The sequence below is a fragment of the Taeniopygia guttata genome, chromosome 19 (assembly GCF_048771995.1).
Source record: "Taeniopygia guttata chromosome 19, bTaeGut7.mat, whole genome shotgun sequence".
NCBI lineage: Eukaryota > Metazoa > Chordata > Aves > Passeriformes > Estrildidae > Taeniopygia > Taeniopygia guttata.
This window is the reverse complement of record NC_133044.1, coordinates 6,988,689-7,012,176: the sequence shown is the minus strand read 5'-3', so window position 1 is coordinate 7,012,176 and position 23,488 is coordinate 6,988,689. Positions and strand designations below refer to the sequence as shown.

Here is a 23,488-nt window from a genome sequence, read left to right as displayed (position 1 = left end):
GTCAGCTGAAGGGAATCCCCAGTTTGTGTTGCACAGCAGAGGAGCTTGGCTCTGTGTGCTCTCCTGGGGGAGCAGACCAGGATCCAGGGGAGGATCAGAGCCAGAGTGGCCCTGTGCTTGCCAGGCTGCTGTTGGGAAGGGCACAGGCTCCTGCTGTGACCCTGGGGTGGATGCTGGGGCTGCCAGGCTGTGAAAGCCCAGGAAAGCTGGGACAGGGATTTTCCTGCCTGGTGCTGAGCACAGTCCAGTAGAGAGGGTTCATGTAAACAGGCAGGGGCTGCTGGGCTGCACCTAGGGCAATGCTGAGGGATTGGGGTGGTTTTACACCAGCACAATCAGAATTCAGCCCGTAATTATTTTGTTTTGGACTGTCAAAAAAAAAAAAAAAGGTAAAAAAAGCACTGCTTACAGTGTAACATACACCAGTTTAAGTCTTTAATAATTTAGCACTGTGCTGCTATTTGAACCTGATTCAAACTCAGTAATTTCCTTTACCAATACCCTAATTATGTTCTCCCTTTGATCTGCAGGACTGTGTGCAATTAAACCAGTACAAGCTGCAGAGTGAAATAGGCAAGGTAAGTACTGGGGCTCATGTTGGTCACACCAGCCTGTGTCACACATGTGAATAGGGCTGAAAAGGTTGTACCAGCCCAAGGGACATCACTGGCCAAGGCTCCTTGCAAGCTGTGTTTAGTTTGGGGTTTTGGGGGTTTTTTTTTTGGTTTTGAGAGTTTTTTCCATATTAGTTTGAGCAAGTTTTGTTCAAGGTCACAGTGGAGTTGCTTCCTTTGAAATCTAGATTTATTTTTCCTTCCTCAGAAGGTGGTTAAGCTGGCTCTCTTTCAGGGCTGTTTGCTTGCCAAATGTAACACTAAGAGCTTTTGATACATTAATACAACACAAGGAAAAAATAACCCAAAAATATGATCAGGGCAGGTGTTTGGTCCCCATCAGGACTAGTTAAAGTTTTTACGTCACGTGAAATGTCTGTTTAATTCTAATGCATGTTTAAATGCTGCAGAATGATTCAAAAGAGATTCCTGTAAAGTTTTTTAGAGGTCTGGGCTGGTGAGCAGCTCGGACACCTGCACATCTGGCCCTTTGCCACCATTGCAGATGGCTCAACAAGCAGTGGTGCTGTCTGGAAGCTGTGTCTGCCTCTGCAGCTGGAACACTGCAGCCAGCAGAGACCATCAGAAGTTTAATTAGCCCAAATGCCTCCAAAATGAGAGGCCCAGGCTGTGGGATGGCACCCCCACCCTCTGTGCCGTGGGCTGTGCCTGTGGCTGCTGGCAGGGGGAGTGAGGCTGCAGGTACCACCCAGCAGGTGCCATCCCCAACTCACACACAGCTTCAGACCCACTTATGACTCTTGTATGATTTAAGGAGAGTGTGAAACCTTCTCTCAGGTGGATTTCTCCTTGCCTCCTTCCTTCCCTGTTGGTCACAGCAAGCAGGTGGGCACTGTGAGGTTGGTAGAGGGTCTGCTGTGCTTCTGGATCAGCCAGGTGACTTTTTAGTCTCCTCAGAGACCAGAACCTTATTTCAACTCTCAGTGAAGTTAAGAGAAATATTTTGAAGGCTCTGGTGTTCATCCCACTCATTTATTCAACAGGTATGTGTCAGGGATAATACCCGATCATGTCTTACTTGCAAAAAATGAGAGTTTATTGGGACTTTGAAAAAGAGCAGTTTGGATGGAGCTTGGCTTCAGTCTGTCCTTGGAGCTGTGGGTACAGCAGCAGTCCAGGTCTGCATCTGCCTGGGCAGCAAGTGGTTGGTGGAACAGGAAACGTGTTCATGCAGAATTTCCAAATTTGCACCAAAAAGAAATCTGATTGAATTTTTTTCTCTCTGCTCCCCACCCATCTGAGTTCAGACAGACATGGTGGCTTTGGCTCAGGGCAGGAGGTGGTGGGTGAGTACTCAACTCCTCCAGACATGGATAATCCTCCAGTGGCTCCAGCAGAGCTGCCAAAACACACAGCTTTGCTGCAGGGTCACACCACCTGCAGACTGCTCAGGGCTCAGCATGCTCTGGGGCCTTGGGGGTTGGTTTTTTTCCCAGCTGTGATCCACCAGCCTGGAGCAGCAGGAGGACGAGGTGAAGCTGCTGAACTGACCGTGCAATTGCTGTTTATTTTCAGGGCTCCTACGGCGTGGTGAAACTGGCCTACAACGAGAACGATGACAAGTATTACGTAAGTGTGCCTCTGCTCTGCTGCTCCTGGCTGCTGCTGTGCCCCTGGCAGCTGGCTGCCCTCTGCCTGGCTGCTTGCAGCAGGTGCCCTTGTGGTTTGGGTGGTGGCAGGAGCTGAGGCTCTGCTGGGCACGGAGCGGTGCGCAGGAGGCACCGGTGGGTGCTTTATGTAACAGGGAGGCTGCAGAAGCACGCTGCTGATCTGCCTTGGCATCTCCTCGCTATGAAGCAGGTCACCTGAAATTAGAGGCACGTGGGTGGTGGCATTCAGCACCTGCTGTGCATTGGAAGCCTGGCCTGGAAGGAGCAGGAGTGTTTTGTAAGGAAAGGGGGGCGTTTCTCGGGAAAAGGCTGAGCAGTGATGTGTGCCTGGGCAGTGCCAGGCTCCCTGCACCTCACCCCCGTGGGGGATGCCTGGGGGACGCTGAACCAGCTCCCTGTCAGGGCATGAGGCGTGAGGTGCAAGACTGAAGGCAAATCTTGGGGTTTAACGATGCCAGAGTTGGAGAGTTTCCAAAAGGCTGCTTATGCTGAAGACTCCTGCTCTGGGCCTCCCCTTTCAGAAGGAGCTGAATCCCATCCATCCCAGCTGGAATTCCTGTGAAATCTGCCTGCAGATGTGCTCATGTCCCTGGGCTTGCCCTGTGGCTTGTTTTGTTCAGGCTGAGAGCAGGAGTTGGAAGCAAGGAAAATTTCCTTGCTATGTGTGGCTGTACCTGGAGGCTTCTGGAAAGAGCTTCCAGCAGTTTCTGATGGATCCCAGGGCAGGAATCTGCTGAGCAGAGCTGGGTAGTTGCAGGGCTCTTGAACCTCAACCCAAGACAGCCCTGCTGCTCCACACTGCACTTGGTGAGAGTGCCTTGCTGTTGCTCCTGCATGTGGATGAAAATGGGCCCATCAGAGCAGCCAGGCAGCCTCATGTGCTGCTGCTTGTCCCTGCTGCCCTGGGGACAAAGGGGGATAAGAATGTGTTGTGGAACATAAAGCATGCTCCTTCCCCACTGCTCCCCAGGCAGCTTTTCCTCCCTGACTCTTCATCACAAGTGACACACCAGGTTGAAATGGTCAGGTGGGAACTGTGTGCCTGTGGGTATTCCTTAGCCTTTCTGTGCTTCCAGCAGGTCTGGAACTGCAGCAGGAATGTCTTGAAATGAAGGATGGAAGAGATGAGACAAAAATCTGGACAAGGTGCTCTGGAGCTGGCCAAGGAAAGAGCCACAATTCTTTCCATCTCCCATCCTTTCCAAGCTGATTCACAGCTGCACCAGAGCTTTTTCCAGTGGCTCCTTTTCTGTGCTGCCCTCCAAATCCTCCCTGCCATGCCCTGCAGCAGGATGGTTTGTTCTTCAGAGAGTGATGGTGCCAGGCCTGACTTCCCTCATCCAGCACAGGCGTGCCAGCATTGGTAGCACAGAGTGGGAATGCATCACATCCATAAATCATGTTTATTTCCAGCTGAAAATATTTTTCCTTTGAAAATTGTAATCCTTACATTTTGGCACTGCCTTTTTGTTCAAGAAATGCCACTGAGGTGCCCAGAGGTGGGCAGGGCATCTGTTACAGCTCAGCAGGGGAGAGCTGGGTTTAGGGTAGCATTGCCTGCTGCATTCCTGCCCCTCTTCTGGATGCAGATTAACCCCATGGATGTAGATTTAGCTGGTCAAATCAAAACCAAAAGTGAAAGCCTGTGTGCAGGTTAGCCTGCTGTGTGTTAGTTAATCCCCATTTAATCTTGGTTTCTAATCTAAGCAAACACTTAAAGGTGCTGCAGGCCGGGAGGGGCACCGTGCCCGGGGGCAGTCTGAGCCTCACCTGAGGGTGGGCAGGGCACAAAGACCCCCTTAGTGCCAGCCCTGCAGGGATGTGCTCTTTGCCTCACCCCATCCTCCTTTTGGGGTTGAGCTGGATCCTGGGGCTGGGAGGTGATCCTGGCAGGTGTATGGAGGGATGGGCCTCTCTGAACTCTGGTCCATGTCCCTTGTTGCCCTCTTGGCAGGGCAGGGGGAGCTGTCCCCTTCCCCAGTGCACCCTCATCCTCCCAGCCACCTCTGCCTGTTTTCTGGAGGGCAAGCCATGGTGGAGACACCTCTGCCTTTCCTAAACATTCAGGCAGCTCAGGAGCTGGCAGACTTTTCAGATCTTCAGAGAAACAGTCGATTGTACAACTGGCTGATGGCTGCTTAGCTCTCCACCTGCCTGGTGTGCCTGACCCTGGAGCTCTCCCAGAGCTGAGACAGCTTCCACCCTGCCCTGCTTGTCCTTCCCATCCCTGTTATATCCCTCAGCAGTGCGCCCCAGGGGTACCTAATGACTCCTACCAGCAGTTAACAGAAGCAATTGGGATTCTAATAGTTGGGAATGGCCTTTTCTGGGTGTTTGTTTTCCCCCAGATTTAGCTCTAGATGGTGTTTTTTTGTCTCAGTGGTGAAAAGCAGTAAGAAGTAATTGGAGGAAATCAGCCCTTGGTTGGCCTTTAGTGAGCAAGGCCGGGTTGGATGGGCTTGGAGCACCCTGGTCTAGTGGAACGTGTCCTTGCCCATGGCAGGGAGATGGAACTGATGATCTTTAAAGTCCCTTCCAACCCAAATCATTCTATGATATTCTGCTTCTATAACTGATTTTCATTTGCAGTGGTTCAGCACGAGGCCAGGGTGTTGCTGCCTTCTTTACTGTCTTTAAGCTACTGTTCTGCAATAACAAGGACCAAAATTGCAAAGAAATAAGAAAAAAGAATATTTAGGGCTATAATTCAGTGTGGCTTCTGATTCTTGCTGAGGTGTGGGACCCTCTGCTAGGTCCCTTCAAAAAGGCAGAGTTTCTAGGGAGCAAGGACTGAATATAGCTCCTGTCAAAGCCAAAGGAAAGATTGCTGCTGCTTTAATGAGTTTTGGATCTGGCCTAGAATTAGGAAAAACTCTCAAGAAAAAAATTCAACCGCCTCATTTGGGAAAAAATGTAGATGGGTTGTGTTTACTTTGTGGGTTTTTTACCTTCCATTAAAGATGAGGGAGTGCGTCTAAGAGCTTTGCCCTTGGTTGCTGAGAGCACCACAGTGCCTGGAGGGCTGTGAAGTGTCCTGGCTCACATCACCGGATGTAGGGAATGTGTTAGACCATGGAAACTGGAATTTCTGCACAGGTATGTGAGCCAGTGCTCCCTCCAAGGAGCAGACCCCACTAGAAAGCAGAGCTGGCTGCCAGAGCAGAGGACCCTGCTGCTGCTGGGGCACATGAAGCTGTTACAGCAGCTTCTGTGGGGCTCTGCCAAGGAGCCCTTTACACTGGAAAGGTTTCAGTGTCTCAGTTTGAAGGAGATGCTTTGATGATGACTAAGGGAAAAATCAAAGGCCAAGTTCTCTGAAAAAGTAGCAAATAAAAAGCAAAGGCAAATGTGTCCAAGCAGAGATCTAGATTGGAATCATTGTGCTGATGGAATTTGATTCTTTGAAGCCTCAGGTCATGTCTTCCTCCTATCTCCAATCTCTAAATCAGCTTGCAAAGGAAAGTGGTTATGATGGGCATTTGTTATGCTACTGCTGGAATAAGGCAACAGCATTTAGGTTGTGAGTGGATTTTTCTTTTTTTCATCCTTCTTTTTTAATCTTGTTTCCTAAGAAACAAGATTTGTGTGATTGTGCTCTCTGCCTCTGTTTGTACCTAACAATCTTTGCACTGAGGGCTCTTTCCTTCCAAGTCTCAGTGATGGGGAGAAATTCCTTCCAGGTTTATGAAAGGAGTGGCTGAACAAAGGGCTGCTGCTGAGAAGGTGGCCAGCAGCAAGCCTTGAACTTTCCAGCCCCTGGAGAACTGCTTTGGTTGCCATCCAGGAGGAAAGGGAAGGCAGAGCTCCTGCATTTCCCATCCTCCGGCTCAGTAACAGCTCCTGAACCACTGCCAGCTGCACTCAGAGCAGTGGGCAGCAGGGAGCTGATCTCTGGCTCAGTCTGACACCCTGTGCTGTTCAGCTGAGGGCTTTAAGGGGCTGGGTCACCCGGGGTAGCAGCAGGATCCTCGGGAGGCAGCTGGGGACAGAGAGCTCCAGGACAGCATCCCTGCTGTGGTGGCACTGCAGGGATGGGGCACAGCCTGGTGATGGAATTCTGCTGGTGGGACAGAAGGTGACAAACACAGGAGCAGGATTTTAAGGCCATGGCAGCTATATCTGTCTGGTTTAGGATTTTCTTTCAGGTAATAACACTCCTCTTTGCCAGCAGAGCTTCCCTTTCAGCTGCTTTGTCTGAGGGATGTTGTTAGGCAGGACAGGTGAGGAAGGGCTGGAAACACTCTCTGGTCTGTTCAGCATTCCCACAGTGTGTCCTCGTGCACTAGCAGAGGATTTAGGTGGTTGGTAGGGATCTTTGAGCAGCATCCCACTCCCCTGGGAGCTGTAGGTAGGGACTGTGCACAGGCTTCTGCCCTTGCAGTTCATGTCTCTCCCTTAACAAATAAAATGATACTCTGAGCGCTGTGAGAGCATCACCAAGGACAGGTGATGGTTCACTTGGTGATAAGGTGATAAGTTCTCTTGGCTCAATCATTTTGTCACCCTTCCCTCCCAAAACTAATGCTATTTTTGCCCTTGTCATTACCCACAGCTTGTGGTCCCGCTGCTGTGGAAGCTGCTGTGTCACAGGCATTCCTCCTCTCCATAAACCTGGGATCTCCTTTCCCTTAGGCAGCTTCCCTGTGGCTTCCAGCTGTAGGGTTGATAGGAAGAGAGCAGTAAACTTAGATAATAAACATACACCAGAGAAAAGCACACAGTTCCTGCTGTTTCTCAGAGGGAAGTGTCAAGACCCGTGTCCATGCGGGAACAGTCGGGAGGAGGATGTGTGGAGGAAATCTCCAGGCTCCCTCTTTTCCTGAGAAGGCTGAAGCAACACTTGCCTGTGCAAAAGGAAAATCCCTCAGCTTGGCTCTGAGCTGGTTCTTTATCAGAAAGGCATTATCTGGGTAATTAGCTCTGCCTGTGAGTACAAATGTCTTTGGCTCTGTCACGCATTGAGCCCGAAGGAGAGGTTTGCTGAAGCATCCCCGAGATGTTCCCATTACAGCAGCCACGATTCAGGAGGAAGCCTGGCCCTGCCAGCTCACTGTAATTAAAGTGAGGCTTCACAGCCACGTGCCCTCCTCTCTGCTCTTGTGATAATTAAGTGGTTCTGGCCTGTTGCAGGATGAACTTTGCTTTTTGTCCCTGTTTGAGTTTGTCAGCGCAGTGGGACAGGTCCTCTCTTCTGACCCAGCCCTGTTTGTGCAGGAGCAGATACTGGTACTTCAAAACTGGCATAAGCATATCCTTGTGCTTCTTTCAGCAGTAGTGGTGCTCTGCAGTCAACTCTCCTACCCCCCTACTGCCCCTCAAGTGTCCTTCAAGGTGTTTGGGTGACAGCAGTAGCTCCTGTTCCCTCCATTTCTGCCCCCAAGAGCAAGCCTTGTCTCAGCTATGGCTCCTCTCTGTGCCTTCCTGCTCCCTCCAGCTTCTCCTGGGAAGGACTGTCCTGATGTGGCCATGGCTGGTGGTGGTAGTTCAGTTCCTCAGGCTGAGGAACTTTCAGCAGCAAATTGCATCTTCTGCTCTGTCCTTTTTCTGAAGCTCCTTGCCAGAAGGCAGCAAGGACTCAAGATGGGATTGGAGCAAGAGGAGAGTTCTCCTCCTGGGTTGGCAGTGGTTGAAAGAGAAATGGATGTACCAATTCCTTTGATTTTTCTCATAAATTTTCATGATGGAGAGATAAAATGGGAAGCGTAGGAGGTCCTCCAGGCTTGGTCCTGGCCGTATTTGGAGGCGGTTGTGCACATCTTGGATCCTCTTTCAGCAGACCATGAGTCATTTGGCTGCCTGTATTGGACACAGAGCTGTGCTAAGTCAAAGATAAGCACTTCTGAGTCTGTCTCTCAACACCCTCATTTCTAACAGTTGGTTTGGAGCTGTCAGGCAGGATTGAAACACTGCACAGCGTCTCTTCTCAATTACACGGGTGCAAATCCAGAGGATTTTGCTGGATCAGTACCAAAAATAACAATCCTGTCAGCAAGCCATGAACCTGGCTGCAGTGGGAGCACTGAGGGGAGGTGGGGATCTTTGGGCATGTGGTGCCATCATTGCCAGGGACAACAGCTTGGCAAGGAGCTCACTGGAATGGCTTTGGTGACCTATTCCTGGTATGAGTGTTAAAAACAGGTAGAGACCCTGCCTCTGTGGTAGTGATGCTAAATTCCTGGGAGTTTGACTGTCCTGCAGGACTCCTTGGTAGGTTAGATTGTGTAGGAGTCACTCCAGTGTGATTTACATATTGGATGCTATATTAATAGGAGTAACCCCTTAGGCTAGGGGGAGGAGTGAGTGACCATCCCAGCTCCTGGAAGCACAGGCTGTTTTCCCAAGCAACTGGTACCATGAGCTGGTTTCTCATTAAATATTCATCTGCTGGGCCACTTGGGGGGTTTGAGTGGCTCTCCAAAAGGTTATTAATGCACAGAGCAGATGGAGGCACAGAGACTGTTTATTAAATTCAGACTGCCTTTTGCCACTATGCTAATGCCAGCTGGATGGCAGGAAGAATTGCCCTGACCCCTTCCCACACCTTAGTTGCCTGGGTTTAGTTTCCTTATACCTCCTGACAAGACAAAACATAAGATAAAGCAGCCTTGAAGTGTCTCTGAGCTGGAGCATGGCCATAACATCATCCAAAGCAGTGGGTCAGCCATAGGAACCCACCTCTTCCCTCAAGCTTCTGCCCCAAATGCAGAAATTGGGCTCCTTTTTCTTTGTCCATTTGAAAAGAAATCAAAGAAAGATGAATGGACCAAATGGTTAGCAGTGCTTTCAGGAAAGCCTGGGTCAGTGTCTGTCTGGTGTGGCCACCACTGAGCAGGACCCTTCTCTAGGGTGAGCAGCAACCCTGAGACATTCCCTGATGCCCAGCATACTCCAGGTCACAGCAATCAGCTCTTTGGCTCTTGTTCAGTTTTAATACTGCTTTTTCTTCCTCCTCCAGGCTATGAAAGTCCTCTCCAAAAAGAAGCTCTTGAAGCAGTATGGATTTCCACGTGGGTATCTCACATTTGGAGGTCTGCCTGTTGTCCTCAGCCAAAACTCTCTGTAGAAACATGGTCTGCAAGGAGGGAGCTGGTTAGGAGGGGGTGGTGAGGGGCAGATACAGCCTCAGGGAAATTCAACACACTCAGTAATGAGATTCCTGGCTCTGGTTTTTGTGAGTCTCTTTGAAGTGGTGACTCTTCCATGTTCTTCCTAATTAGGCACTGGGAATTAGGCAGGGTGCTGCCCTCCTTTCCTTACCCCTGGGACAGCCCCTGGGTGCAGGCTGGGCCGTGGGATGCCCCAGACCCATCTGGGGGCAGCTGCTCTGAATGGGACTTGGAGAGCTCAGTTCCAGGTGGGAGACTGCAGAGCTTTGGGATGAGAACAAGGGGATGAGATCTTCCAGAACAGCTGGAGGGGTGTGCAGAGGCACTGCTCATCCTTTGTGCAGGGGCTGCTGCCAAATGAGGAGTTCTTCACTCTGCTGTCACACTTGCAGGTCGGCCTCCTCCCAGAGGGTCCAAAGCATCCTCTGGAGAGCAGCCCAAGCCCATGGCACCCCTGGACAGAGTCTATCAGGAAATAGCCATCCTAAAGAAGCTGGACCACATCAATATTGTTAAGCTGATAGAGGTGAGCTGCTTCTCCACGCTACGTTATGCTGAAACAAATCTGGTTTGTATTGCAACAAAAGGATTTTTCTTTAACTGCTCCTACTTCAGCCAGAATGGGTTTAAAATAGATGTTCAGAAATTTAGGTGGTGATCCCAAGCAAAGTCTTACTGACTCTGTAGTATAAACTGCACTCTCACCCTGAGCTCTGGGCTGGTGCCCAGGAGAAGGCAGCTCACTGTGCTGGTAGAAATAGCAGTGAGCTTTGATCACTGAAACTTGTGTGCAGACAAGCCTGGGAAGGTGCACAAGTGCAAGGCTTCAGTGCCATTTCAGTTATTGACTGAGGTCAGTTTAAGACAGGCAGTGCCTTTATTGGTAGGCTGTTTCTCCAAATTCAGGTAGAAGCCCAGATTTTTCTGGAGACGGGAAAATCTGTCCTCCAAAACCCCCCCAAAAAACCCTGTCCTCCAAAACCCCTCCAAATTCTCTGCAGAACTCTCTAAATATTAGCCTAAATTTTTCTCAGTGTTCTGAAGCTCAGCACAGTGTACTGGGAGTATTACTTGCTTAAAAATCTTTTTTCCTGCTGTTTTTCACTTTTTTCCTCTTTCCCCTTATTTCTCTGTGATCTCTCAGGTCCTTGATGATCCTGCAGAGGACAACTTGTACATGGGTATGTGAGTCTCATAAGCTAACAGAACCATCTGGGCTTGGGCCTAGTGATGCAAGTGACACCTGCCAGGACTCGGGGTCAGTGCAGGAGGAAACTTGTGCCAACTTCTGCAGACTTTTTTTTTTTTTTCTGCCAAGTTTAAACGCCTGTAAATGCAGCTGGGATGGAAAGGCCCCGTGCAGTAGGGTAAGGCAACCTTGTGTCAGTACAGCTGTGCACATCTCTTTGCCATGGGGACACTGAAAAGAGCTGACAGCTGCTCTGCCCTCCCCTCTGCAGAGCTGATTCCAGTCCCAGAGCCAGGAGGGAAGAGAAGGGTGCAGGATGGTTTCCTTGTCCTCCTGCTATGGAACTTTGTAGGCTCTGGAGAGTGGTGGTGACTCCAGAGTCGCTCCACTGTTGCTTGGGAGTGTTCCCTGTGACCCCTGCAGAGACTCTGACCACCCTGCTGAGCCTCAGGGCCTCCTAAGGGAGCAGCACTCCCGCCTTTGATGGGGAAGCCATGCCTGACTGGGTGTTTATGCAGAGGGCGAGGGAATTCCACCCATTTCATCTTCCTCTCCTCCAAACCCCAACAGTACCAGCCATCCCTAACCCCCATTTGGGTAAACATTGAGGGTCAGGCCTGGGAGGCCCTGAGGTGCCCTCTGAGATGGGCTGGAGGAGGGGATGACTGACCCTTTTACAGCTCTGCTTCCCCAAACTGTTTCCTGAGGAAGCAGGTTCAAAGACTGATCTTGATGAAATAATTATGGGACACTGCTGAAGCTGCCTGAAGGAGGACTCTGCCTAACAAATGAAGCAATTTCCCTTTGAAAGGCCACTTTTCCCTTTGGGCTGAAGCCCCAGTGGCATCTGGCAGCATCTCAAAGCGATGGCACTCGTGGTGGGAGGGTGATGGAGGCTGTTGTTTGAAGGCCTGAACCCCTAGGGATGGAGGAAAGGGGAGAGGTGAGGTAGAAAGCTGCAGAAGGGAAAAAAACCCCCAAAACTAAACCAAGCTCTATCAGTGGAGTAAAAGAACCATCCCAGAAATAGCAGCAACAGCAGCAGGACAGGTGGGGAATCTCCTGGTCCTGTTGGAGGTTGTGCTGGTCCCTGAGTGACAAGCAGTGGCCATGTCCCTGTTGTCCATGTTCCACCACCCCTTTCCTCTGCCTGGGATCCCCTGAATTTCAGGCACATCAAGCTCCTGTCTCTGCAGTTCCCTTGGCAGAAGGAGTTGCACTGCTCAGGGCTGGACATCCTGCAAGTGGGTTTGCACCCTCCTGCTGCTGCCCCAGCTGATGATAACTGCACCTTCTCCATCCAAAAATGCCCCCACTGCAGAGCAGATCTAGAGGAAGTGGTGTTTGCTGTGATCTGCTGGGAGCAGGCACTGCTGTGAGCACTTGGCTGTGTGTCACTGGGGTGGGATGTCAGCAGGTAATGAGCAACCTGCAAAGGTACAGGATGGTTGAATAATGAACTGCTTCCACAAGCTGCAGCTTCTGGAGGGCAAGATGAGCCAATTCAGCCTGAATTAGCTGCCCTGTGTGTTTGTACCTTCAGAGGATCCCACACCCCAGTGCTTTGGGGAGGGGATCTGCTCAGATTTTTTGGGAGGCGCAAGAAATCCCCACGTAATTCATGGGGAAAGAGCTCTCCTACTCTAGGTAAAAGCAAATCCTTCTCCTGTTTGCAGAACAGGGCAGAGCAGGATCACAAAAACACTTCTCCCCAACCTCCTAATTAGGCACACAAACTCATGTGCTCTGCAAACCTCAACAAATCCCCTTCAGTGGCTCCTGCCAGGGAGTGTTTGGCTCTGACACAGTTGTAGCTGTGCTGCTGATTGACACAGCAGAAATGGAGCAGCATGTTCTTACAGCATCTCCTTTGCTATCAGCAATTTAGTGGAAATATCACACCAAACACCCTCCCTTGGAGGTACAACAGGGCTCAAATCAACCAGGGCTGACACCCAGAGCAGCAGCACTGTGGTTGATAAATTAGCACCCACTGTCTCCCTGTACGGAGCTGCCAGGAGGGAGGATATTTGTCTGAGCTGAAGAGATTAATATTTTCATTTTACATCCTCTGGTGTCCTTGTCATGGGTGAGGGAAGAGAAATGAGTGGAGATAAATTGATTTTGCAGGTATGGGAATGGATGTGTTTTTGTAGGTGCTGAATAACAAATAAGCCCAGGCTGCTCTTCTCATTCATTCATGGTTTATTTCCTTTTCTTGCAGTGTTTGACCTCATGAGAAAAGGGTAAGTAGCCCTCCTGGGACCCCTTCTGTTGAAAATTTTGGTGTTCATCCTCAGGTTCCCATGTGAAATGGAGGTTTGATATATCCAGTGGGGCAAACCCTGTCAGCAGGGGAGGCAAAACCCAGCTTTGCACTGCTACAGCCTGGAATGCTGTGGGGAATAGAAATGGGCTGGGAGGACCTGTCCTGGTGCCAGACTCTGATGTGGAAAATAAATTCTATGACAATTCCTCATCAGGTGGCTGGAAGAAAAGGTTTGAATAGGAATATTCTGCTGGGTTCCAGCCACATTGTGGCTTCCTCTGATACAAGGGTCTGTGGTTACATCAAGATTTACTTGCCACCTGCTGCCTTACTTTGCCCTCAGCACTGACCTCTCATGGGAGGCTGTTCTGTTGGCACATTCCTTTGGCACAGGAGAAGGGATAAGGTGCTAAGAGGTTCCTCACTGCTCCTTGCTACACCTGCACTGATCCTGCAGCTCTGCAGTCCCAGTGAGGGCATCATTTCTGTGCCCAGGATGGAGGAGATGCCCAGAGGGGTTATTTTTCTCTCTGGCCCCATGAACAAGCTGCCAGCTCCAGTGGGTTGCTGGCAAGAGGCTCCCCAGTCTCCCTGGTGATCAGGCTGATGCCTGACCTGTAGGAGAGGGAGCTCCTGGAAACAGCTGAGGCTGGGGAACCTGTGGCTAGCCAAGTGCACCTGGCTGCCTCTGGCAGGAGGCAATTAGACTCCATTAGTGATTCTGCCAGCTCTGCTCACTTCTCCCTTGTTTCAGCAACAGAAAAATGTGCACAAAAGGGGCAGGGAAGGCAGTGGCAGGAAAACACAAATGGGAGATGAAGGTCATCAATCAAATGGGCAGCCAGGGAGAAGAGGGAAATGCTGCAGGAAGGATTTACTGCTGGGTGCTGAGGGGAACAGCCTCAGAGCCTGGTTTTGGCAATGGGCTGTTCTCTGGCTGGGCTTGGCTTGCCAGGATGGTGTCCAGGAGCACTCAGTAAAACCAGCTCCAGTCAGTGATGTATGCCCACATGCAAAGCCAGGCTGCTGAGCACAGGCAGGGTTAGCACCCAGGGCAGTGAGGTCCTTAGCTCCAGCCATTCATCCAAGGGGGAACAGCAGATGCTGAGCAGCTCTTGCAGCCTCTTTGCCCTCAGCTTTCAGTAGGCACAGGCTGAAGAGGGGCTTGTAGAGGAGACTGTGATGCCTCAGCAGTGGCAGCATTCAAAGGAAAGGACGAGAGAAGCTGACCAGGTAACCTTGGCTGTTCAGGCCTGAATGGCTGAGCTCTGGTGGTGGCTGAACCCTGAGCAGCTAAATAGGCTTTTAAAGCAGTTTAGCACAAAGCACTGAAAATATTCCCATTTAACCTTTGAGCTGGTGGTTCATGTCTCTATTCTGCCTCAGTGGAGACCAGCTGCACAGTGATATTGTGTCAGGACTGAGCCCCAGCAGGCAGGACATGCAGTGCACAGCAACAGGCAGTGTCCCCACTGCTGACTGGGATCTCATGGCAATGCTGGTGCTCACAGCCACGGGCAGCTTCAGCAGGAAGCCAAAGGCCAGGTCCAGCTTTGTTCTTCTCCCATGGGACTGTCAGTGAGTGGTGTTTGTCTTATTTTGTGCAGTTAATCCTGATGCTGATGAGGGCTCTGTGGTTCTTGCTGGCTCAGGGACTATGCAAAGCCACCCATCACTAGCCAAGTTCAGTAACCAAAGCATCACCACCTCCAGAAGGAATGAGCACACCTCCATCCTGTGCCACAGCACCCAGAGCCTTTCAGGAGCCTCAGTGCTGGGACGTGGTGATGGAGAGCAAACTCCTCCAGCAAGGGGTGTTCCTGCCCTTGTGCAGAGCACTGAGTGGCTGTCCCTGTCCCCACAGGCCTGTCATGGAGGTGCCCAGTGAGCAGCCCTTCAGCGAGGAGCAGGCTCGGCTCTACTTCCGAGACATCGTCCTGGGCATCGAGTACTGTGAGTACCCAGCACGGGCAGGGCCTGCAGAGGGTCTGCTCAGCCCCTCCGGGGGAAAGAGATCTACAGGGAATTCTCAAAGCCTGACAGAAGGCTCACACAGTGTGCATCTGTATGCAAACTATGAGATAAGAAAGGCTGACTTAGAAATGCCATGGAACAGGACAGACATGGTTGAGAGAGAAGTAGAACTAGAAACAAGTTTCAAAGGATGGCCTTGCAAAAAATACTGGATACTTTAGAGAAACTGAATTATGAAAGATGCATTGTAGTAGGGCCCACAAGAGGTAATTTTAGATGATTGGCTTTAAAGCATTTACAGCATAGAGTGGCTAAAGCTGATAGACCAAAAAACACAGTGTATTATAATTAAGAAACAGCTTCTAATTGTGATGATGTGAACTATAACATGTGCATTGTCTCACCCTTCACATGAGACTAAAAATAGAATAGAAGTTTTTTAAATGCTTCTCAGTTGCCCCATCTCTGGGTCAGAAAAGGGCTTAGTCCAACACTCCTGCTCAGCTGGGGAGGGCCATCTTGGTCCTGGGGGGCTGTTGGATGAGCCAGAGAGGTCCCCTTGGATTGCCTGTGATGGGGCTGCTGTTGGAGCTGGCCCCACTCAGCTTGGGTTTACCCAGGAAGTGTCACAAAACCCTTAGAAAGGACATTGCCTCTCTTTTTTCTTCAATTTATTTATTTTGGAGACTTTGAAGGCAACAGCAGAGCCAGAAAATGGGTGTTTGCAGTGCCATGGATTCAGCCAGTCAGCTTCAGCTGGAACAAATCCCTGTCCCTGGCTTAGCAGGGCAAGTACTGGCCATGGCAGAGCTGGTGAGCAGCACAGGGAGGATGTCTGTGCTTGTCCACACCCTGTGCAGAGCCCATCTGAGTGACTCCCTGTGTGTCTGTCCTTGTCCCTGTCAGTGCAGAGCCCATCTGAGTGACTCCCTGTGTGTCTGTCCTTGTCCCTGTCTGTGCAGAGCCCATCTGAGTGACTCCCTGTGTGTCTGTCCTTGTCCCCCTGTGCAGAGCCCATCTGAGTGACTCCCTGTGTGTCTGTCCTTGTTCTCCCCTGTGCAGAGCCCATCTGAGTGACTCCCTGTGTGTCTGTCCTTGTCCCTGTCTGTGCAGAGCCCATCTGAGTGACTCCCTGTGTGTCTGTCCTTGTTCTCCCCTGTGCAGAGCCCATCTGAGTGACTCCCTGTGTGTCTGTCCTTGTCCACTCCCCGTGCAGAGCCCATCTGAGTGACTCCCTGTGTGTCTGTCCTTGTCCCTATGTATGCAGAGCCCATCTGAGTGACTCCCTGTGTGTCTGTCCTTGTCCCCCTGTGCAGAGCCCATCTGAGTGACTCCCTGTGTGTCTGTCCTTGTCCCTATGTGTGCAGAGCCCATCTGAGTGACTCCCTGTGTGTCTGTCCTTGTTCTCCCCTGTGCAGAGCCCATCTGAGTGACTCCCTGTGTGTCTGTCCTTGTCCCTATCTGTGCAGAGCCCATCTGAGTGACTCCCTGTGTGTCTGTCCTTGTCCTTATGTGTGCAGAGCCCATCTGAGTGACTCTCTGTGTGTCTGTCCTTGTCCTTATGTGTGCAGAGCCCATCTGAGTGACTCCCTGTGTGTCTGTCCTTGTCCCTGTGTGTGCAGAGCCCATCTGAGTGACTCCCTGTGTGTCTGTCCTTGTCCCCTGTCTGTGCAGAGCCCATCTGAGTGACTCCCTGTGTGTCTGTTGACATGACCCTGCTGAGCAAAGAGGGGTCCCTGAATTAAAGACACAAGGTGGAAAGGTCTGTGTGCTGGCATCCTGAAAACAATTGCTGCTTCTGTACCTCAGCTGCTGCTGTGCTGAGCTTGGCTCTGGGCCTGTTGGATGCTGGTGTCCTCCTTGCAAACAGCCTCTGTGAGTTCAGTGCTCTCAGCTCTGGCTACTTCCTCTGCACACTGGCACACTGAAGAATTGCCCATGGTAAATTTGGGGAGGAAGAGGCAGTACAGCTTTTGCAGAGGACATTCCCACCTTGCAGGTCTGATTGTTTTCCAGAGGAGACAGCAAATATGTAGATAAGGTGATCCTGATATTACCTTGTGTTTCAATTGCCAAACAGCTTTTGATTAGATCCATTAACAGTAGCTCACAAAGCAGCTCCTAAATCTCTTAGGCTGGATGTGCTCTTGTGGATTAATGGCTAGACAATCAAGAAAGTTGGAATACAGCTTTCACAACTGAGAAAAGTCACCAGTACAATTAAACAGGAGCCCATAATGTGGGCTGGGCTGTTCAGTGTATTCCTAAATGACCATAAAAAGGGTAGAGAACAATAAGAGAGATGGATGGTGGCACTGGGTTATTCAGGATAGTTGCTAGAACTGACTGGGAAGACTGGCAGGAAAATGCCATTGATAGCAAGTGATGGCATGATAAAATGACAGATAAAAATTCATGTTGCTGACTGTAGGGTAATGCATGAGGGAGAGAAACAACACTGAAAATACATACAATGTGATGGGCTCTAAATTATATCTTCTCACCTGGGCTTTGATCTGGATAGTTCTCTTGAAAATGCCAACCCATTACTTAGTGGGATTCAACAAGGCTAACAAGATTTGGGGAGTTATTTGGAATGAAAGGAAGAAGAAAGTAGAAAATGTAATTGTGCAGTTATTTGGATCGCTGAGAGCTCTTAGGTACAGACAAGGAGTATCCTGAATATTATGTGCAATATTATGTGTTCAGCCTGTCTTAGAAACAAGAGCTCCCTAGAACTGAGGCCCAAGAAGGAGATCAGGATGGTCCTGGAAAATCTTATGTACAGAGGTATGACCAAAGCTCTCAAGAATGGAAAATTGCCTTGGGAAGGGATGCTATGGCAGAGGCTTATAAAACCCTAATTGTCAGGGAAGTGTTGGACAGGAAATGAATCTTTTCTGTCTCTAAAAACACAATACCTAATGGAAAGCAAACAAAATAATCAGGTAGCCAGTTTAAACCAAAAGGAATTACTCACTCTCAACCACTGAGAGAGAACAAGTCTCTGAGCATGATGGGCCTTGCTGAGGCAGAGGAACATGGTTTGAGGGTCTCAGTCCCTCTCCACATTGAAATGCAGCACTACCTCAGTTTTTATCTAAAACCAGCAGGGAATAAAATCAGTGTTTGCAAATTGGACGGTCCAGAAGCTTTCAGGTGCTGCCAGAATTAGTCAGGTCACCTCAGAAAGTTGGTAAAAGTTAATAAATGAATGGGAATCTTAAGACTGTCTTTGAGTAGAGCTTGAAGGATGAAGATGCAGCTTTTTATATCCCCATTAGCATTCAGATTGCAGCAGAGCCTGTGTGCCTCACCTGGGAGATTCCAGCTCTGCTGTGCTGGATGCTGCTGCAGGAATAGTTCCTGCTCAGAGGAAACTTTGAGCTTAGTACACAGAAAAAAAATCCCAAAAAACCAGCAGTGTGGGTAGTCTTAAGCAGAGAGAGTGAAATTCAACAATGAATTATAGGATGCCCAAGCACTCCCAGCAACAGGAACAATAAGATGCTTCGTTTTGGACCATTGAGTAACCACTTACTTTATTAGCAAATGAAAGTTAAAAATGGTGTTCTCTCTGAACTGCTGGGTAAATGCATGGCAATTATTATATAATTAAGAGGAAAAGTGCACCATTTGTGCATGCTGAAGGAAAAGTGTTGCCAGGCAATCCAGAGATTGCAAGGTAATTTTAATGTAAGCATCCATAAGTGTTGTGTAATTTGGGAGGCTCAATAACCATGCAGCTGCTTGAAGCTCACAGTCATCCCAGCAGCAAATGCATCATTGCTGGTCAGATTTTATCAGGTTGGAAGCTGCAAACTGGATTCCTGTTGGAGCCTGAGAGGTGTTAATGGTGAGCAGGATGGGGAGCCAAGGTGGTGGGAGATGTGGGCTGAGCTTTTGAATCACTGGTGGTGGCTGTGGCCACTGTGTGTCTGTGGGCACTGCCCTCACTGCTTTTCCATGGAGTTTGCCTGGACTGGAGGCCTCCTGCAAGAGGGCTGGCTGTGGGGGGAGGTCTGGGGGCAGGCAGTGCTCCAGGTGATGAGAGCTGGGTGGGAAGCCTGGATTAGGCATGGTGGGAGGCTGGGACAGAGCCCAGGAGAGAGCCAGGAGTTCCCTGATCCAGACAATGGCAGAGCTGGCTCCTCCTTTAGGCTGGGCTTAGTGTGTCAGTACCAGGAGTGCACTTTGGCACAAGCACAATCCCAGCCTTGTTCACTAAGTAGCTCAAGGTGTGAGAGTCAGGGAGATCTGCCCTTGTTGAGTCTCCCTTCCTCTGGCCCCTGCAGGGCTGGGAATGCATTTGGAGTTTAGGCATGGTGTATCACTGATCTGTGTGCTCTGGTTTGGTGCCCCTGTCCCAGCCCTGGCTCAGGGCTGTGGCTGTGTCAGGAGTTGTTCAAGCAAACTGTGATTGGGTTCCTGGTGGCATGGGCCCTTCAGAGGACAGTGGTTTTGCTCCCACTTCCAAGACTTCCCCAGTACTGCTGGCCCTGCACCCCCCTCAGGAGCTGGGGAGGCAGCCTGGCCTCTGTGTAAGTACCACCAGAGTGCCAATTCCAGAGTGTGCTCAACTGGCAGGATCCACGCCACAGCCTCTGCCAGGAGCACAGGGCTCAGCTGGAATGGAGCACAGGAGGAAGCTGAGCTGCTCCAAAGGGCTGGGTAGTGCTGGGGGTGCAAAACCTTCGGCTTCAGCAACTGATCCAAGTGGCAGAGGCTTCATGGGTGCAGCAAGAGAGCAGCAAAGCAGTGGAGAGAGCTGACAACACCACTTTGGGTGGGAAAGTTTGCTGGATTATTTGTGTCATTAACTAAAGCATGTGCTTAAGCATCTCTGTCAGTTGGGGATATGTGCAATTGCCACCCTTTCCACTTGTAACTCCCCTCTAGTAGTGCTTGGCTGGGTTATTTAAATGTTAGTCTCCCTTCTAGTAAGGCAAACTTTGCTTTCATAGAGATACTCAGCAGAAATGTGTGTGCTGGATAGGAAATAGTCACCATGCTTCATCAGCAGGCATGAGGGATATGCCAGGTCGGTATCCCAGTTTGATTTTAGGACTGGGACATGAGAATCTTCATTTAGTAAGAGCCTGAGTAAGGATGAGCAGACAAAAGGGGTGTCTAAGCAGGAGCCAGGCTGTGGCACTGGCCAGGAGCAGAGAGTGCAGAGCACAGCCAGGGTGGCCCAGGGGAAAACCCTGCTGACTTGCACAGTGCAGATGAAGCACAGTGACTGTCCCTGCTGCTCTGGAGCTGCCAGCTCAGTATTCCAGTCACGAGAAGCTGAAACAGTTTCTGTCAGCCTGGCTGCAGAAGAAAAAACCTTATTTCCTGCATCCTCTGCAAAAGCCTGCAGCTCTCCTGTGACTGTGTCTCAGGGGGGCACTTTGGTCTCCCCTCTGCAGAGGAAGGCTTGTCTCCTCTGAGCTGTGGGGTTGAAGGGAGGGCAATGACATGCAGCTAAAGCCATTGCTCCCCTCTGCAGAGGAAGGTTTGTCTCCTCTGAGCTGTGGGGTTGAAGGGCGGGCAATGACATGCAGCTAAAGCCATTGGAAATTCCTTTCCAGCAGCAGCTCTGCAGTGAGAGCTGCAGTGACCCAGGGCTCTGCGTGCTGTGCCTGCAGCCTCAACAAAGGCTCTGACTTTTCAAAGCTGGCTTTTCTGAGAGAAGACTTACTCTACTTGGTTATCAATATATAATTTCCATTATGTTAAAGCAAATAAGCCAACAGAGGCTCATGTCTTATGAAGAGTATCTAGTGCAGGGTGGGTGCACTAAGGCATCAGTGGTGTCGATGGTTTGATCTGGTTTGACTCTTGGCAGAGGTGAGTTCCTCAGGCTGGTGTGGGCCAGCAGAGCTGGGATACAAGTCTGTGGTGGAGCTGCTACATGCTCTGCTGTGATTGCCAGCAAGCTGCTTGCTCCTGTGTGGGAAATGGGGACCTGCCTCTTCTCTGCTCCTGCCTCTTGCCTGTACAAGTTTGAAGCTCTTCAAACAGAGCAAGTTGAGGTGAGAGCTACAGCTGCAATGTTCTGGGTGTTATAAATGACACCACCAGGAGAAGAGAGGCTGGCTTGTGTTTTATCACATGCAGACAAGCTCTCCTTAGCTGATAACAACCAAACAAAAAACCCTTTCACGAGGAGCAATGTTGCTGATGCTGATCGATATGGACTCTGTACAAGAGTGAGAGTAATTAGCTGATGGGGGAGATCAGAGAGATGTGCTGGAGCCTCTGAAGATCAGGCAGTTTGATTTTTGTTGTTTGATGCAGCTCTGTGGCTGCTGGGGGTTAGAAGCAGCCCTGTGCAGGTTCTTTTGGCCCTGCTGTGCCCTGCTCCCCTGGGGCACTGGGGTGTGGGTGCAGCCCTGGCAGGGAGCTGGGCATGGTATGGGGGTGTTCCCCTTGTCACCCCCGTCCTCCAGCCCTTCCTCAGCAGAGCCCTGTGGACCAGCAGCCATCTGTTTTGAGCTCTGGATGGTGGTGCAGCAGTTTCCTTGGGAGGCTGTTCAATAATTTCTTTGCTACAGGGGCAATGTGAGAGTAATACTAAGCAGGCTCTGCAGTAGCACCATATGGATTGCTTTTGTCCTTGAATGGGAATGGGATTCTGGTTTTAATCATGCAGAATTCAGCACTGGCCTCAGTAAATAGCAGGATGTGTCATTGCATTGCAAAGTTTCATATGTCTAATTTCTAAATGAGCTTTTAGCAAGTTTGTGTTAACTTGCTGGATCTCCAAGATTTCCAGAGGGGAATGCAGCAAAAAACAACTTTTCTAAAAGGACTAAGGAACAAGATCTCTTTCTACCACTTCTATCTGTCTCCCTCTGGGTTTTCACTCCCTGTCAGTGGATTTGTTGGCAGACAGTTCCCAGGCATTTGGGAGTGAAAGGGAAAGTCCTGGGATAGCCTGTGGGATCTGGAATGAGGAGTGTTTGTGAAATGGCTGTTTTGTCCCACCTGGGGCAGCTGAGGGACTGAGCAGAAAGGAATGATGTGCTCAGCAGGGCTTTGCTAAGGAGCAGGAGGGCAATGGCAGAACTGTGGAGACCCAGATAGGAGTGTACAGATAGGAACCAGCAGAGAACTTCCCCAATATCCTCCCTTTTCTCCAGACCCATCTACTGGACCACAGCTGGCTGCTATTGCCAACTCGGTTCAAACACATGGTAGTGAAGAAACAACAAAAAACCCCCAAAACAAACAAACAAAAACCCCAAAAAAGCCAGCTTTTCAGGAAAACCTTTAATTTTAGGCAGTTTTTTCATTGAACACCCAAGTACAGGGTTTTGTGGTATGCTAGCAGTATGCCTGCTAGAGCTCTGTCTGAAATCAAGAAGGATAGGGGAAGGATGCTCCTTTCCCAGGGATTGCTCACACCCTGAGAGCTCTGAATCCTTCTCTGAGGTTGTACAGCATCAGCCTTCAGCAGGCTGGATTTAGGCAGTAGTAGGAGACAGACCAGACTTTTAGCATCATTTTCTTGTTTCTGAGCACCCTGGAGCTCTAAGTCTTGACTAAATCCAACTTCAGCTATCCCTGGTCAGGCTTTCTAACACAAGCTGTGATAAGATGTAGTACACAGGCACTCCCCTGCCCTGCTTGCTGTGTTTATGGGGTGGCTGTGAGGGTTAACAAATAAGGATTTCTATTACATTTGAGATCTTTTCCTGGATGATGCTCTAGGAATCCATGGGATTGTTATCTGGATGCAAATAGGCCTGAAATAGTGTTACCTTTCCCCTGAACTGAAGAATGGGTCTAATAAAACCAAATTTAACAGAGTGCTGCATAATCAGACTTTGTCCTGAGGGCTCTGTGATATCTTAGGTGATTTCATTTTCATTATGAAGCAATACCAGTGCATGCCCTCTTTGTGTCCCTTTGTGACACAAAGAGGAGCAGGGATGCATCAGGCTCAGCAGAGAAGGAAAAGCACTTTCAACATGTAAATAAAACCCCTACATGTGCTTTAAACAAACATAACCAATATCAACCCATGACATACCTGTTACCCATTGGTTAATTAGGAGCCACCCTTTGGTAAACACCTTATGAGAGACAACTGTTTAAAACACCAGCTGCAAGATGGTTTGTAATTCTTTGTCTCAGTCTTCTCAAACTCCCCAGAACAATTCCTGGGAAAGTTTATCTGGCTTTCTCTCTCTGACCAGGCTGTCACAACCACAGGCCCAGTTGCCCATGAAGGGAACTAAGGAGAGGCCATGAGTTTGTCTAAAAGAAGAATAATCCCCAGACCCTCATGGAGCACATTTAAGTGCAGCAATACAGATCATTATTTTGGTTCTGTTTGTTTAAAGCACATTTAGGGGTTTTATGTTGAAAGTGCTTTTTTTTCTCTGCTGAGCCTGATGCATCCCTGCTCCTCTTTGTGTCACAATGTGTCCTTAATTCCAAGGACAGGACAAGTGTTTTGTTTCTGGGACCTCTGGTCCTGGCTTCTACTGAACTAATCCTAACAAGAGTGCCTTTCCTACCTGCTGCTCTTGAATCTACAGAGGATGAAGCTTGCTCCCAAATGCTTCAGGATGGTGAAATGAGAGGGTTAATTTATGCTGGTGATTGTGTTTGACTGTGGCTGTCCCCTGCTCCCCTTGGGGTGGGTCCTTGTCCCTTCTGTACAGCCATTACAGTCTGGAAGGTGTCATTAGTGGCAGGCTTTTATTGCC

The 23,488-nt window shown here is 49.8% G+C and overlaps 1 protein-coding gene across 12 annotated transcripts in view; it reads left to right on the top strand.

The window, feature by feature from the left end:
- Positions 1-23,488, top strand: part of CAMKK1 (calcium/calmodulin dependent protein kinase kinase 1) — a 93,689-nt gene that overhangs the window by 47,243 nt on the left and 22,958 nt on the right. For all 12 annotated transcript variants that reach the window (XM_030288145.4, XM_072937216.1, XM_072937213.1 and 9 more), the window contains 7 exons: positions 531-578; positions 2,151-2,204; positions 9,201-9,252; positions 9,744-9,877; positions 10,496-10,532; positions 12,765-12,786; positions 14,674-14,762. In XM_030288145.4, coding sequence (XP_030144005.4) covers positions 531-578; positions 2,151-2,204; positions 9,201-9,252; positions 9,744-9,877; positions 10,496-10,532; positions 12,765-12,786; positions 14,674-14,762 — 436 coding nt within the window. The remainder of the gene's footprint in view (positions 1-530; positions 579-2,150; positions 2,205-9,200; positions 9,253-9,743; positions 9,878-10,495; positions 10,533-12,764; positions 12,787-14,673; positions 14,763-23,488) is intronic.